Raw genomic sequence first — 16,234 nt, forward strand, 5'->3', positions numbered from 1 at the left:
TGTGAATGTTTGTAAGTGTGCAGCCTGGCATTCCATTCCATTCGAACCGCGTAGTCTGAACTGCAGACATATTTCAAGAGAGACTCGAGAAACGTTTCACTTTGGTGAAAGTTGGCTTTCAATTGGTTGGGAGAGAGATCAAAACAGCCTGCTTGTTGCATTCGAGACTTGAGCAGTGCACGGTAGTACTCTGGGGTGGGTGCTCAGGTTAGCGGTCTTTGGTGTGAAAATGTTTTGTTTTTGTTTTTTGCAAGAGTGACCCTATGTTGGCCACCTGAAAGCTCTGCTTTCATAGATTTTGAGGACCATGGCCTTAAAGACGCTTCTCATCCTGTCCAGCCCTGTTTAAATCAACATGCAGTAAATGATAAAGGAATTCTCTCTCCTTCTTTATCACCCTCCTCCCTTCCCATCTCTGCAGGCTCCATTGCTTTCCTGGGGTTCTACCTGATGTTTGGATACGGAGCTTCACTCCTCTGCAATCTCATCGGCTTTGTGTATCCAGCTTATGCTTCGTAAGTACCTGTTTCAGGAACTGGGATTTTGTCTTTTCTCAGCCTTGCATTCTTCTTCTTTGGTGTGGGAATTGTGCTTCAGAAGCAACTTTGAAGAAGACGGAGGCAGGGCCGGCTCGCCCACTAGGCAAACTAGGCAGTTGCCTAGGGCGCCAGGAGGAGAGGGGTGAAAAATCCCCCCGGGTGCCCACGACAGCCACCTAGTTTGCCTGCCTGCCTTCTCCCTCGCTGCCACTCGCCTTCCCTCCCTCCCTGGTGCTGCAATGCACCTGTGCTCCACCCCCCCCCCCCCATCGCAGCGTGCCACACCACTCTGAGGCTGTTCTTAGGTCTGGGGCAGGAATGCTCTGTATTCTTGGTGCTTGGGAGGGGCAACAGTGGGACGGCTTCTAGTGTCCTGGCCCCACTGGTGGACCTCCTGATGGCACCTGGTTTTTTTGGCCATGTGACACAGAGTCATTGGCCTGATCCAACATGGCTTCTCTTATGTCTGGGGCAGTGATGCTCTGTATTCTTGGTGCTGTGGGGGGGGCAACAGTGGGAGGGCTTCTAGTGTCCTGGCCCCACTGGTGGACCTCCTGATGGCACCTGGTTTTTTTGGCCACTGTGACACAGAGTCATTGGCCTGATCCAACATGGCTTCTCTTATGTCTGGGGCAGTGATGCTCTGTATTCTTGGTTCTTGGGGGGGGGGCAACAGTGGGAGGGCTTCTAGTGTCCTGGCACCACTGGTGGACCTCCTGATGGCACCTGGGGTTTTGGCCATTGTGTAACACAGAGTGTTGGACTGGATGGGCCACTGGCCTGATCCAACATGGCTTCTCTTATGTTCTTATGTCTGGGGCAGTGATGCTCTGTATTCTTGGTTCTTGGGGGGGGGCAACAGTGGGAGGGCTTCTTGTGTCCTTGCCCCACTGGTGACTAGTCACTTTCTCTGTATGAGCTACCTTAGTGACATTTTTTAAGTTACTGGAATGGAGACTTTTGGGGTTTATTGGAGGGGAAGAGCAGAATTCCTCTTTTAACCTACTAAATTTAGCTTTTAAAAAAAAGTGGGAAAGGGGAAGCCAGACTTGTTCTTGGTACTGTGTCAGCCTGCTTGGAAATGAAAGGCACCAGCCAGACACTGTGTGGATGCTTGGTTTCCTGGTTGGTTGGCAACCTTGACTAAGCAATGCCCATACATGTGTGGCTTTTTTATGCCAGAAAAAGCAGGTGGGGGTTAGCGCCAGTGTTCCCTTTGAGCTGAGTTAGTGTGAGCCAGCTAACAGTTTTTTACCCTCCGGCTCGCACATTTTTGTCTTAGCTCAGGAAAAATGACCCCAGAGCAAACTAATTTATGCAGGAGCTCACAACTTTAATGCCAGTAGCTCACAAAGTAGATTTTTTTTCTCACAGGACTCCACAGCTTAGAGGGAGTATTGGCCACAATGCCCAAGGTTATGTTGGAGGGGTGGGGGGTGTTTCCTATGGGATAGTCGGCCATAATGGAAAGCCGAATGAGAAGATCCAGGATTCAAGGACAGCCATCTATTTATTCTGTTGGTGTTTTAATCCTGTCCTTTCTTCCGTAGAACATCAGGGGTGGTCTTTATGGCCCTCTGCTTCTCCATTTTATCCTCACAACAGGGAGTAGCTTAGGCAGGGAGGGAAAGCGATCTCCTCGCCTCTTGGCACGGTCTCAGTTGTGGGCAGGTCTTTGCAAAATCAAAAGCATTGCTGAGATTGGGGGGCCGGGGGGGGGCAGGGTTTGAATCTCCTCGGCCCGCCTTCATCTCCCGATTCCCAATTCAGCATCAAAGCCATCGAGAGTTCCTCCAAGGATGACGACACAATGTGGCTGACCTACTGGGTGGTCTATGGCCTCTTCAGCGTGGCCGAATTCTTTTCCGACACTTTCTTGTGCTGGTTCCCGTTCTACTACGCTGGCAAGGTAAGCGGAGGGTCAGGAGGCTGCAGGGCAGGGTGGGACAAGCCAAACAGGAAATGGGGTTTATTGAAAGGTGACCAGTAATACCTTAGAAACCAACAAGAGTTTCAGGGTGTAAACGTTTACGACTCAGAACTCCCTTCATCAGAAACAGTAAAAAAGAAGCCCTGTCCTGGATAACCCAGGCTAGTCCGATCTCATCAGATCTCAGAAGCTAAGTAGGGTCAGCCTTGGCTAGTATTTGAAAGAGTGACCTCCAAAGGATGCCAGGGGCGTGACGCAGAGGTAGGCAATGGCAAACCACCTCTGAAACATCCCTTGCCTTAAAAACAAGTCTAGCTCACCACCTAGTGGTGCATAATGCGAGATATTCTGGTTGCCAGACAATTTTAGGATCTCCTGGCTATTCTATACACAGTGCCACATGATAATTTATTTTTGTTGTTTTTGTTGTTGTTGTTCTGGCTTTCTGTATATATAAAAAAAGCCCAGCAGGAACTTATTCGCATGTTAGGCCACACCCCGATGCCAAGCCAACCGGGACTGCGTTCCTGGTTCAGAAAAGCCGCCATCATCATCTTCATCATCATCCAAACAGAAGCAGAGATCTAAGCCCTTTTATCTAGTCAGAAAGTGGGAGGGGTGTTGTAAGGGATGCCAAGGTATATATATAGGAGAGCCAGTTTGGTGTAGTGGTTAAGTGTGCGGACTCTTATCTGGGAGAACCGGGTTTGATTCCCCACTCCTCCACTTGCACCTGCTGGAATGACCTTGGGTCAGCCATAGCTCTGGCAGAGGTTGTCCTTGAAAGGGCAGCTGCAGTGAGAGCCCTCTCAGCTCCACTCACCTCACAGGGTGTCTGTTGTGGGGAAGGAAGGTAAAGGAGATTGTGAGCCGCTCTGAGACTCTTCGGAGTGGAGGGCGGGATATAAATCCAATATCTTCTTCATCTTCTTCTTCTATATAAGGCAGGTGTGGCCAACAGTAGCTCTCCAGGTGTTTTTTGCCTACAACTCCCATCAGCTCCAGCCAGCATGGCCAATGGCTGGGGCTGATGGGAGTTGCAGGCAAAAACATCTGGAGAGCTACCGTTGGCCACCCCTGATATAAGGTAAAAGAACTTAGATCTCCAGCTCTATTCAACTGTGGTTGACAAAGGGAGTTTTGAATCATAGAGTTGGAAGGGATCTCCAGGGTCATCTAGTCCAACCCCCTGCATAATGCAGGAAATTCACGAATTCCTTCCCCCGATGACCCCAGTTACCCAGAAGATGCCCCTCTCCCCAAAAAAACCCCCAACCTCCAGGATCCCTGGCCAAATTGGCCTAGAGAAAAGCGCTTCCTGACCCTTTTGGAGGAAGGGTGCTTGTTGAATGGCTGTGGGAAGGCCTGTTGATGGAGTCCCAGGGCCGTGGCTGATCCCTGTCCTTCTGGCAATCTCCCTTCTCTCCCTGCCCCTTCTCCCTAATTCTCTCCCAAGTGTCTCTTCCTGCTCTGGTGCATGGCTCCCATTACGTGGAATGGCTCCCAGGTTCTCTACCACAGCTTCATCCGCCCGTGGTTCCTGAAGCACCACCAGACCGTGGACAGCGTCCTGAGTGACCTCAGCGGCAGAGCCCTCAACGCGGCCTCTGTAGCTTCCAGGGAAGGTAGGCCATCGAGAGGAGAGGTTATGCAGTGGCAGGGGGTCCTCAATGTGTGCTGCCCAGGATGCTTTGCAGTGGGGGTGAGAGATTCCTTAGCCCAGGGGTGGACAAATTATGGGTCAGGAGCCACATGTGGCTCTTTCACACACATTGTGTGGCTCACAAAGCCCTCACCCCCTCATCAGCTGGCTTGGAGAAGGCATTTGTCTCTTTAAATCACTCCTCTAAGCCAAGTCAGCTGGCAACTTGGAGAATGCATTTAAAATTGCTTTCTTTCCATCTCTGCCTCCCTCCTCCCTTCCCTCCTTCTCTCAAACATTTGATGTTCATGTCTTGTTGCTCGCAAACATCAGATGCTTTTCCTGTGCGGCTCTTACATTAAGCAAGTTTGGCCACCCCTGCCCTAGCCCTTAAAAAGAAAAATAAGGCCGCCTCCTCCCTACAGGAAGTTCTTAACTCTTACTTCCTGTAGGTAGATGAGGCCTTATTTTTCTTTTGGAGCTTTTCTCCTGGCGTGCTGCCCTCTATGGTTGTCAGGTCTGAATGACAAGCCAGTGGGGACTCTCCGGGAGAGGGGAGGGAAGAAGCACACTGTGCCTACATCACCTCAAGGTGGTGTAGGCACGTTGGGGATGACGCTCTGATTTTGGAGGCTAAACTCTATGGTTTGAAGGTAATTCTACCATGAAGTTCCGCCGCCCCCCCCCCCTCCCCCAGCATCGCTGACATGCCTACATCTGGGTGATGAAGGTGCATCATGTTTGGGACAGTAACTCTCCTCCACTGTCCACAGTCCAACGCCAGTGTGGGGAGGGGTCTGGCAACCCTACTGGCTGCAACTACTCTCTCACCAGTTGCTAGGCGCTGCCTGGTAACCCCTAAGTGTCACCAAAGAAACTGAAGCACAGGGCATCCAGCAGCAGTGGCCTCGACAGGTTCCTGACCACACCAATCCCTGATGGGTTGACGAACGCCATTTAGGTGTCTAGAAACCCACCTATCAGATAGTGCCCCTATTTAGGCAGCTGGAATCTGTTCTGCATGTAAAATCCCTGTCTGCACCCTGTCACCGACTGTCAGAGCAGAGGGGCCGTCCAGAAACCAGGTTGTCTCACTGCAGTGGGTGAAGCAAGCACTTTGGGAAATCCTCGCTGTGACGTGAGAATAGAATGGGCCCCTCTTTCTTGGAATGCTTCCAGATTTCTCCCTGGGTTCTGGAATTCCAAGTTTCTTGGCCTGTGAAGTGGGATGAAGGGGGTGGGGGCTCCATCATTCCAGTTTCAGTTTTTGACATTTGTGCTGATTGCTGGGCGTGTGCAATAGCCTGCCAAAGATCTCGGATCACTTGCACCTCTCCCCCCACCCCCAACATGCATATGGTAATGTTTCTCACTAAAAAAGGAATCTTGTTGTGGTCACGTACATGCTTGTGCCAAGGTGAGGTACTTGAATTATTGCGTGGGGATACGTGTGCGGATTGGTGAACAGTCAAGCGCACAGGATCCTGCGTACAACTGCACTGCAACGGGGTTTAAATTTTAGTTGTGTTTAGTAATGTGTTTGTTTGTGTATATTGCTAATGGGTTGGGGAGAGACGCACATCAATTGTAGCCAGGGCTTTTTTTGTAGGAAAAGCCCAGCAGGAGCTCATTTGCACATTAGGCCACACTCCCTGGGACTGTGTTCCTTCTCAAAAAGAAACCCCCTGATTGTAGCAGAAGTTGGGTTGGATCCAGACAAAATGGACCACTTCCCACTGCAGACCCTTACGCAGACACACACACACACATATACGTGTTGTTTCTCATGGTTCCCTCTCTGCCAGGGGTGGCCTTTCAAGCTGAACAGTGGGCTGCGGTGGGCAGGGGCGGGGCCCGGTAGGAAAGTTCCGTTCTGTTGATGGAAAACGTAGTGCAGATCCAGACCGCCATGTCTAACTGTGCATGCCATAGCTTTGTGGTTTTTAGAGTTAAATCATGATTCAGAGGAAGCAGATTGCAGCAGGTAGAAATTTTGAACGCCAGAGGGAAAGAATAATGGCGAAATCCTTTCATCCCTAGATCAGAGCATCTGCTGGATGCTGTTCCTTTTGTTTTCGAGATTTTTTTTTTATGAGGACTAGAAGCATTAAAAAAAAAAAGCAGTGTCACCTGCCTACCATGTTCAGTGTCAGCATCTTTCTTTGGTGCTTTATATAATGCTTCTGTGTCTTCTCTTTCTCTTTTCCTTCTTCTCTTCAGTTCTGCAGTCTCTGGCTGACACTCAAGCTCCAGGAGTCAGAGGTAGTCACAGTCTCGCTTCTTTTCTAAATGTAATTCCCAATTAGTCTTTTCACACCTTTTAAATCCTGCTTTTTAGATCCCATTGCCTTGCTGACCGCCCACTATTTTCCAGCCGTGAAAGTTTTCCCGCCTGTCTTTCAAGGCTGTCGCAAAGAGTGGTAATCTATGGCAAGCGCCTTGAAATGACTTTCTATTTTTGAGTTATCGATATCATTGGCCTGCCTTACAAGGTTGTTGTGTGGCTTACCAGGATCATGTGTGCGATGCTGTCTTTGTGTGCAGTTCTCCTCTCTCGCCACTCTCCTCCCACCAAGTAGCTGTAATCGATGTGACATCCGACGCTATCAGGAGTGTATCGGAATGGGTATCAACTCAGATCTCGTGACTCCCTTTCTGTTCTTGCAGTGTTTGACACCTTGCCCCACCCCCTATGGAAACCCACGCTTCAGCTCAGCTCTGGCTTAACCAAAGTGTACAGAGTGGATTAGGGAGGCGTTGGTGCTTTCCTGCCAATGGAACACGTAGGCTTTGATATCTGGGAGGGGGGGGGGAAGAGACACAGGGTCTATTTTTAGTCTCTGTGTGGCTGCAGAAGGTCAAGTCTCCGAAGCTGCTTTCTGCAGGTTTGAACCTCTGGACTCTCTGACTCCGCTTGGCTGCCAATCAGAGGAGGGGGCTCTTGGGGGTTCTAGGCTACCCCTCTTCCCCCGGGGTCCTTTCGTTGTAGATCCCAGGAGCTGAACCTTCTCCATGCAAAGCGTGCACTCAGTTCCCAAGACTTTGGCCTTGCAAAAATATATGATTAAACACATTTATGAGATGGCCTTACCCCAGGTCGGACCACTGGTCAATCTTGCCCAGGTTGCCTACCCCAACCGGTAAGTGCTCTTGAGGTTCTGGTACCAGAGGACTTTTTTTTACTGGAGACGGCCAGAATGGAAGTATCTTTTAAGGAAGTCTTTTAAAAAAAAAACCTCAGTGAGTGATTTGGCTTGTGGAATTCCCTTCCAACAGGATACAGCAATAGCCACTGGTTTAGTTTGACTTTAGAAGAAGATGATGATGATATTGGATTTATATCCCACCCTTCACTCTGAATCTCAGAGCAGTCACAATCTCTTTTATCTCCCCCCCCCCCGCCCCACAATAAACACCCTGTGAGGTAAGGGGCTGAGAGAGCTCTCCCAGAAGCTGCCCTTTCAAAGACAGAGTCTCAGAGCGGCCTACAACCTCCTTTACCTTCTTCCCCAACAATAGACACCCTGTGAGGTGGGTGGGGCTGAGAGAGCTGTTACAGCAGCTGTCCTTTCAAGGACAACTCTTGCAAGAGCTATGGGTGACCCAAGGCCATTCTAGCAGCTGCAAATGGAGGAGTGGGGAATCAAACCTGGTTCTCTCAGGTAAGAGTCTGTGCACTCCACCAAAGGAGATTAGACAAATTTCACACATCAGGGGAGACGGGGCTGTAGTTCAGAGGTAAAGGATCTGCTCAGCATGCAGAAGATCCCTAGTCCAATCCCTGGCATCTCCAGTTGCAAAGATCAGGTAGCAGGTGATGTGAAAGACCCTGGACAGACTCATTAGGCAGGGGGTTCTAATTTGGTATGAGGCAGTTTCACGTGTTCTGACTTGGTTAGACTGAAACATTGTGACATTCAGCATGGCTGACATTGTGTCCTTCAGAGCCATAGCTACTGTGCCACTGAGCCATAGCTAAAGGGCAAGAAAAAGTGTCTGTAAATCAGGGTTACCATATTTTGAAAAGCAAAAAAAAGGATGTATTTCTTGGCTGAGATGACACAGCTGAATATAATGCCATAGAGTCCACCCTCCAAAGCAGTTATTTTCTCCAAGGGGAGAGATATCTGTTGTCTGGAGTTAAGTTGTGATACCAGGAGATCTTCAGCCTCCATCTAGAGCAGGGGTGTCAAACATGCAGCCCAGGGGCTAAATCAGGCCCCCAGAGGGCTCCTATCAGGCCCCCGAGCAACTGGCTATCATCTGCTTCCTTTTCCCTATCTCTTGCTTCCTTCTGCATAACAGCTTGCTTTGCTAGGCTTGCTCAATCATGCAGGAGCTACAGAGTAAAACCTCCATTTTCTCCATTGGTTGAAGCTTCTGCCTTGGGGAGGAATCAGGGGAAGGTAGAGCTTGTTTTTCCAGGCTCTCTCAATCGCACAGCAGAGCTACTGAGCCAAGCCTCTCTCCCTTCTACTGGCTGAGGCTCCTTCCTCCCTTGTCCCCTGGGGAAGGAAGGAAAGAGCCAGAACTTCCTTTGCCCAGTTCCCTGGATTCCATGGGAGAAATACAAAGAAAGTACCTTTAAGACCAATGAGTACTAACGTTTTAAGCATGTTTTAAGTTTTTTAAAAATTGTGTTTATCTGTGTCCTTCATAAAGTTTATATCTCTGCTACCTAATCTTAAATAGGTACACACATAGCCTGGCCCAACATGGCCCAGCCCAACCCGACAAGGCCTGGCCCAACCAGGTCTCATTTATGTCAGATCCAGCCCTCATAACAAACGAGTTCGACATCCCTGATCTAGAGGTTTCCTACCCCTAGGTCTGGCAGCACCCACTGGGTGACTTGATGCCACCTGACTGGCATGACTTAACTAGGCCTGGCTGCTTGCTACTGTTCAGCAGCAGCTCCCCTATGACAGCCATTGCAGTTTCACAGCAACATCTGCCAGATACAGGTTCTTGCTGTGGAAGCTGTGTGATTTTGGACCAGTCACAGACTTTCAGCCTAACCTACATCACAGGATTTTTGTGCAGATCAAAAGGGGGAGAGGAGAATGATGTAAGCGGCTTTGGTCCCCACTGTGGAGAAAAACTGTACTTTTCCTAGGTAAAGGCTGCAGGGAGGCAGAAGGAGATGAAAAGTCAGAGGGGCAGATAAAGGCAGCTTGATGGTTGGCTGGGAAGGCGATAGGGGTGCCAACTCAAGGTTGGGGAATTCCTGGATATTTGAGGGGTGGAGTCCAGAGAGGGTGGGGTTTGAGGAGGGGTGGGACTTCAGACAGGTACAATGCCATATATTCCAGCCTCCAAACCAGCCATTTCCTCCTGGGGAACCAGGAGGGCTGGAAATAACTCTGGGTGAGTGCCCCGGCCTCTTTCTACAGTCTGTTATATTTATTCCCACAACGGGTCTTATTCCTAGTTTACAATACTTATAATCTGCCTTTCTCACTGAAAGATCCAAGTGAGCAGCCATGTTGGTCTGAAGCAGTAGAACAAAGCTGGTGCCACTGGACTCTTAACTTTTTTCTATTTGTCACTGAAAGTTAGGCCAGGTTACACAGTGTCTATTCAGTACAATCAGCGGGATGGGGAGATCCAGTAAATGGGGCAATCAGACTTGGGTGGCAGCAAGCTGAAACAAAGCATAAACAGAAAAATTAACATGAATGATGCCAAAAATTATGTGGTAGGAGCTATCTTACAATACAAGAACTCGTGGACACTCAATGAAATTGCTGAGCAGTCGGGTTAGAATGGATAAAAGACAGTACTTCTTTACCCAAAGGGTGTTTAACACATGGAATTCACTGCCACAGGAAGTGGTGGCAGCTACATGCATAGACGGCTTCAAGAGGGAATTGGATAAACATGAAGCAGAGGTCCATCAGTGGCTATTAGCCATAGGTTATTGATAGAACTCTCTGTCTGGGGCAGTGATGCTCTGTATTCTTGGTGCTTGGGGGGGGCACAGTGGGAGGGGTTCTAGTGCTCTGGCCCCACTGATGGACCTCTTGATGGCACCTGGTTTTTTTGGCCACTGTGTGACACAGGGCCATTGGCCTGATCCAACATGGCTTCTCTTACGTTCTTATAAGCTTACTTACAGCAGTGGACAGTATGTACTGTACACAGCAGTACGGTTCATAGTCCCTTTATTAGAGCATGGTCCTGAACCAATCTGTTATCATGAAGCCCTGTTACCTTTATAAGAACGCCCTCTTGAATAATTCAGTTTTGCATACTATTTGAAATGCCAGGAGAATAGGAGCATTTCTGACTTCTGCTATACCCCCCACTTCCGTAAGGGGTGCCCAACAGAGAAGACCCACGTAAGAGCAATTGTTGATCTTGCTGGTTTGCAGGATGGCCCGGCAGAAGGTTCTGTATGGTTCCAATCCATCTTCTCATTTAAAAAGGTAAAGGTAGTCCCCTGTGCAAGCACCAGTCGTTTCCAACTCTGGGGTGACGTTGCTTTCACAATGTTTCACGGCAGATTTTTTTTACGGGGTGGTTTGCTATTGCCTTCCCCAGTCATCTACACTTCCCCCCCCCCAGCAAGCTGGGTACTCATTTTACCAACCTCAGAAGGATGGAAGGCTGAGTCAACCTGAGCCAGCTACCTGAAACCAGCTTCCACTGGGATCAAACTCTGGTCGTGAGCAGAGAGTTCAGACTGCAGTACCGCAACTTTACCACTCTGCGCCATGGGGCTCTTTTCATTTACAGGTATCCTAATTCTGACTTTTTTCCTCTTCCCTGCAGCAATCCAAGAATCCACGAAATGAGCCTTTGAAAATGAGGAGCTCCCCAACTGATGACTTTTTTTAAAAAAAGAGAGAGAACAAACCACCCCAAATAAAAGACTTGGAGTTCTAGATTTTTCTCACCGCAGGCTACAGAAAGAGGCTACTTGTACATCAGTGAATGAATGCATCTTCCACCACCCCCTACACACACCCATCTCTTAGGTCTCCTCTCCTGCCCCTTCCCCAGCCCTGCCTCATGTGTTGGCGATGCAACTTATTTGGGAAAGCGCCTGTTTGGCTTTTAAAAACTAGCCCTGGTATTTCCACCTCCCCCTTCTCCCCAAAAAAGAGTTTGCTTGTTTGCTCACTGATACCCAAAAGGACTTTGTGTATTTCCCCCAAACTCCAGCAGGGGCCGCCACTGCTTTTAGGGTCTCCGAGGAATTTGCAGCAGAAACCATTTAGCCCCTCCATTTATCAAAACTTATTTTCCTGTCTTTAAAAAAACCCAAAGAATGATTGGCTGGAAGGAGGGCAGGGAGAAACCCCAAACATCTCCCACTTTCCCTCCTTAACTGCTGTGGCCATTCGAGATGCGAGGGCGAGAACTTCTTCTACTGCGACCTTACGATATCCCCGCTTAGAAGAGAAAAAAAGGCGTATGACTTCTTCCCGGGTCTGCTAAGCAACTGCTTTGTATTTGAAATGAGAGAGAGAGAATTGCTCCTAACTTTGCCTCCATCCCCTAACCTGGACCAGCTGGCTAAATTCTTCTGTTGGTCTTTACAAGTGTTTTGCATGATTTGGGGCCAGATGGGGAGGAACGGCACCAATCGGAGACAATAACGAAATGGAACAAATGGCAATATCGACACTACCTCCTCTCCATTTTTGGATGATTTCCTCCCCCCACCGCCAAATGCATGCAGCTGATTCAGTTTCTGAAAGCACTTGTAAGGAGAAAGGCACACAAAATATATTTAGGCCTTCCCCAAAATGCAGATTTTGTAGCCACAGTGACACATTGGTCTTGAAAAGGAGATTGCAAACCACACAGAGATGGAACATGAGTAGACAGCACACACCAGCATGGTTGTGAGAGGCATAGCTCTAAGCACCCCACCCGTGATTATAGTTGTGCGCATGGATTATTTGGAGTTCGGTGGGTTTCAACTGTTCTCAGGATCCTGGCCCAGGTAGAGCGATCGATCCGAATTTTTGTTTACCCAGTGGAGTCCTGCAGGTGCCATTTTCGTAATGTGTTCGGGTGCCATTTGCAGGCTTCGTCCAAGTGCCTTTATAAAAGGTAATGGGAAAACTGGCACTAGTTCACCTCCTTACTGTACGGTTTGGGAATACGGAGGCTTTGAAGGGGTATTTCAGCGCAGGCAACCTGTCTGCTTTAATGCGTTTCTTGGCTCTGGCTGGCCTCCAGGGCTTCCTTTACAGGCCTGCCAGACTCCGGAAGGTTTTAAGTTATGACCTGGTTGTTCCTCCCTCTGAAGTTTTCTCAAGCAGAGGAAGGGTGGGGAGAGGATCCAGAGAGGGGTGCAAGAAACCTCCATTGCAAGATACTTGCTGGCAAGCATACAAAATGTGAATTTGGGGAAGAGGCCAGAAGGTTGTTGGCTTTCGGCCTTGTGCAATTCCCCTGATTTGTATCTTCTCTCAGTTTCTGATTTGTGATCGACTGCGACTGTGAGAGTGCAAGTGTGAGTGAGAGCAGGTGTGGGTGTGGAGCAGACAAGTTGGCTTATGGTGTTGCTGCTCTTCATTTTGTTAAATCAGGTCTGTGTAATAAACTAAATGCCATGGTTAAAGATTCTCTCAAGATAGGTGTCATTGGGTTTTAAGGTGTGAAGAGACCAATGGTGGGTGGCGGTGGGATGGTGCCTGTGATTGGCTCAGCTGGTTGCCAGGGTGACAGCCAACGCGAAGGGGGCATTGGCTCCTATTGGCTGAGCTGCTCTGGCAGCCGAGAGAGGCAGAGCAGGCAGAAATGCTTCCTCAGGGTGGGAGTGGGGTGTTGAGCCAGAAGCAACCTGTACAGAATTCAGCTGCTCTAGAGAAGGCAGGTAAGAAATAGGTAATACAGCAGTGAACTGAGCAAAGACACAACAGCCTCCTTTGTGGGGAGAGTACCTTTGCCATCGTATATCTAATTCCAAACTTCCTCCAAGTTGTAGATAAAAAACTGTACGTAATGGCTCTGAGCTGGATAGTCCTGGCAAGCCCAACCTCATCAGATCTCCAAAGCTAACCATGGTTGACACTGGCAAGTACTTGGATGGGAGACCCCCTTGGAATACCAGCGGTCAGGATGGCAGAGGCGGGCTTTACTCAGCCACCTCTCTGAATAGCCTCCAGTAGAGGATGGTCACCAGAGGTTGCCATGACTTTCAGGTGCACATGCACCCCCCCCCCCATGTGCACAGTGAGGCCACATACAGATAGAAGCATTTTCTGCAACTGAAAAAATGTCCACCAAAATCTTATGGAACACGAGTGACCATTTGAGGGTTGCTAGGTAACGCTAAACATTATTGGGTCTTCCATGTCTTGGATGGGAGGGAGATTAAAAAGGTGTAAACAATGGGGAAAGATGGAGGGGGAGAGAAGAGAGGGAGGAGAGGGAGATGAAGGTGAATGCTGGAAGAAGAAATGGAAAAGAGATGAGAAAAGGAAAGGCGAAAGGCTGTGGGGGCTGCCCAGGGGAAGGAGCTACTGGGCATCGTGCTTTTTCATGCACATATATATGAACATTGCAGAAGTTGTGTGTGCCTTTTTGAACACAAGGTCGTTGCTGGACCCAACCGGAAGTCCATCTAGGTCAGGAGTGGCCAAACATGCTTAACGTAGGAGCCACGTGGAATGAATGTCAGATGTTTGAGAGCCACAAGATATGAACATCAGATGTTTAAGAGCTGGAAAGAAGGAAAATAGATGGGAGGGAAGGGGGAAAGAAAGCAGTTTTAAATACATTCTCCAAGCCAGTGGCCGGCTTGGCTTGGAGAAGCAATTTAAAGCGAGAAATGCCTTCTCCAAGCTAATTCCAAACTTCCCCCAAGTTGTAGATAAAAAACTGTACACAATAGGGTGGTGAGGGCTTCAAAAGCCACACAATATGTGCAGAAGAGCCACATATGGCTCCTGAGCTACAGTTTGGCCACCCTGATCTATGTTTTCAGGGCGGCCCCCCACTTCCCCCAGAAGCCCTAGAAACTCAGTCTTTCTCCCCATAACCTTATCAGGAGCCATATATATATATATGTATATATAAATGGAGTTGCCTTGCATCAAGTGAGACCTCTGCTCCCTCCCATTCCGGCTGGCAGCGTCTGTTCAGGATCTCAAGCAAAGAGAGAGTGAGAGACCTTTCCCGGCATGAGAGATCTTTTTAACCTGAGGAGTCTGATCTCGGGACCTTTGTGCCAAGCTGACATTCGACCCCTGAGCAATATTTAGGTCAAACCTTGGATAAGAATGCTTAAGTCTGATTTTCGCACCTGTCATGTCACTGCACATGTCATTTGCACGTGCCGTTCAGCATGGTTCTGGCACGAGGCTGGCCAGATGGGTACTCTGCATCCTGAGGCGTGTTTGTTTTTTTGGACTGCAGGTATGACCTACCTGCCATTTCGGGTAATTACAATCTGAATTGTATTTGTGGCCACCACTCAGCTTCTGCACGCCTTAGAGAACAAGCAGCACCAAGGAAGGGGGGGGGGGGGAGTCTGGCTTTAGCAGGAAGGTCTCCTTCCAGGCCCTCAGAGGGAGAGAAGGAAGTGACATCGGTGGCTGGACTTGGATTGGCCAGACCAATATTCAGATCCTCCTCTTGGCTCTGAGGTTCATCGTGTGACTCTGAGTGATCATTCTTTCTCAGCCAAGCTTATGTCACAGGATTATGACGATAAAACAGAAGGGAATCGCAGAACACAGTGCCCCAGGCAAGTACTTGTGGTTCTTCAACTGGTGATAGAATCAGAAGGCCTCCAGTTGGACCACCAGTGTATACCCTTCCCTGTAGGCTACAGAGGAGATCCCTATCTTAGGTCAAGTTTTTATGGGTTGAGGCCAGGGCGGGACCTAGACACCCTAGGCAAGGCTAGCTTCTGGTGCCCCCCTCCCTGCACTGATAGCATCACTGAGTCACTTGGGGAGGGCACCCAATTTGCCCCCAGAAGGCCAGCGCCCTAGGCAGTCACCTAGTTTGTCTAGTGGTTGGTCTGGCCCTGGATGAGGCCATGGCTCAGTAGTATAGCGTCTGCTTTGCATGCAGAAAGTCTCAGGTTCAATCCCCGGCATTTCCCGTTGAGCAAATCAGGTAGTAGCCTATGGGAAAGATCTTCACCTGAGACCCTGGAGAGCCATTGCCAATCAGAGTAGACCAGTTTGGTGTAGTGGTTAAGTGCATGGACTCTTATCTGGGAAAACCCAGTTTGATTCCCCATTCCTCCACATAACACCTGCTGATGTGACCTTGGGTCAGCCACAAGTTCTCTCAAGGCTCTTCTGCTCAAGAGCAGTTCTGGGAGAGCTCTCTCAGTCCCGCTTACCCCACAGGGTGTCTGTTGTGGGTAGAGGAAGGGAGATTTCGTAAGCCATTCTAAGACTCCTTTGGCTAGCGGAGGGCAGGGTATCTCTTCTCTTCTTCCTCTACTTATAGCTCGCCTGGGTCTAAAGCCACTTCCCTTGTTCCTGTCAGGGGGCTGGCCGCATGTCACGGGTGGACATCTTTCCGAGCGGCTGAGTCTGGTCACTTGACCTGATTAATGCCCCATTAAAAGGGGACGGGGGGGGGCGCCGACCAGCTGTGGAAGTGGCGGCCCCCAGGAGGCTTCTCGCCAGGCTCCCAACTTCGGCGCCAGCTGCACCCAGGGCCTCCGTGCCCAGCACCAAAGAAAGCGCGGCCCTGCCTGACCCCGTGGGCTGACAGCCATCAAGCCCTATTAGTGCCGCTGCAGTGAGTCCCTTTTCCCCTGAGCGCCTACCCCGCAGGGAGTGATAATTTGGAGACCAGCCTGACCGGCGTGGGGGCCGGCGGGGAGAAGTGATCGTCCATTTAATTGCTCCGGTGACCCAGCAGGGTGGTTTATGGGGCCGGCTTGAACCACCCAGTGGGGGAGACAAGCTGATTGACGTGGGAGGGGCAGGGGACAGGCAGACAAATTAATGCGATCAGGGCCTCAGGTTTCTGCACAGCGATGATAGAAGGGGCGTTGCTGGCTTGGGAGTTAGATGGAGCAAAGAGATGAGGTTTTGTTTTTTTAGCCCCCCTCCCCTCACAGGATTGCAGCTTTGTTTATGTAAATTCCTCAACATGCTTCTGAGCATAGGCAGAGTTCCTTCCTTTGACCTTCTT

General features: G+C 49.6%; 1 protein-coding gene across 2 annotated transcripts in view; it reads left to right on the forward strand.

Moving 5' to 3' along the window:
* Positions 1 to 16,234, forward strand: part of REEP6 (receptor accessory protein 6) — a 518,143-nt gene that overhangs the window by 12,289 nt on the left and 489,620 nt on the right. Inside the window, exons 2-5 of one of the 2 annotated variants that reach the window (XM_060232659.1) lie at positions 422 to 515; positions 2,310 to 2,448; positions 3,926 to 4,094; positions 10,886 to 10,998. In XM_060232659.1, the coding sequence (XP_060088642.1) occupies positions 422 to 515; positions 2,310 to 2,448; positions 3,926 to 4,094; positions 10,886 to 10,908 (425 nt within the window). In that variant the 3' untranslated portion in view covers positions 10,909 to 10,998. Of the gene's footprint in view, positions 1 to 421; positions 516 to 2,309; positions 2,449 to 3,925; positions 4,095 to 10,885; positions 10,999 to 16,234 lie in introns of those variants that run through there. The other variant, XM_060232658.1, reaches the window with a different exon arrangement.

The sequence above is a fragment of the Heteronotia binoei genome, chromosome 2 (assembly GCF_032191835.1).
Source record: "Heteronotia binoei isolate CCM8104 ecotype False Entrance Well chromosome 2, APGP_CSIRO_Hbin_v1, whole genome shotgun sequence".
Taxonomy (NCBI): Eukaryota; Metazoa; Chordata; class Lepidosauria; order Squamata; family Gekkonidae; genus Heteronotia; species Heteronotia binoei.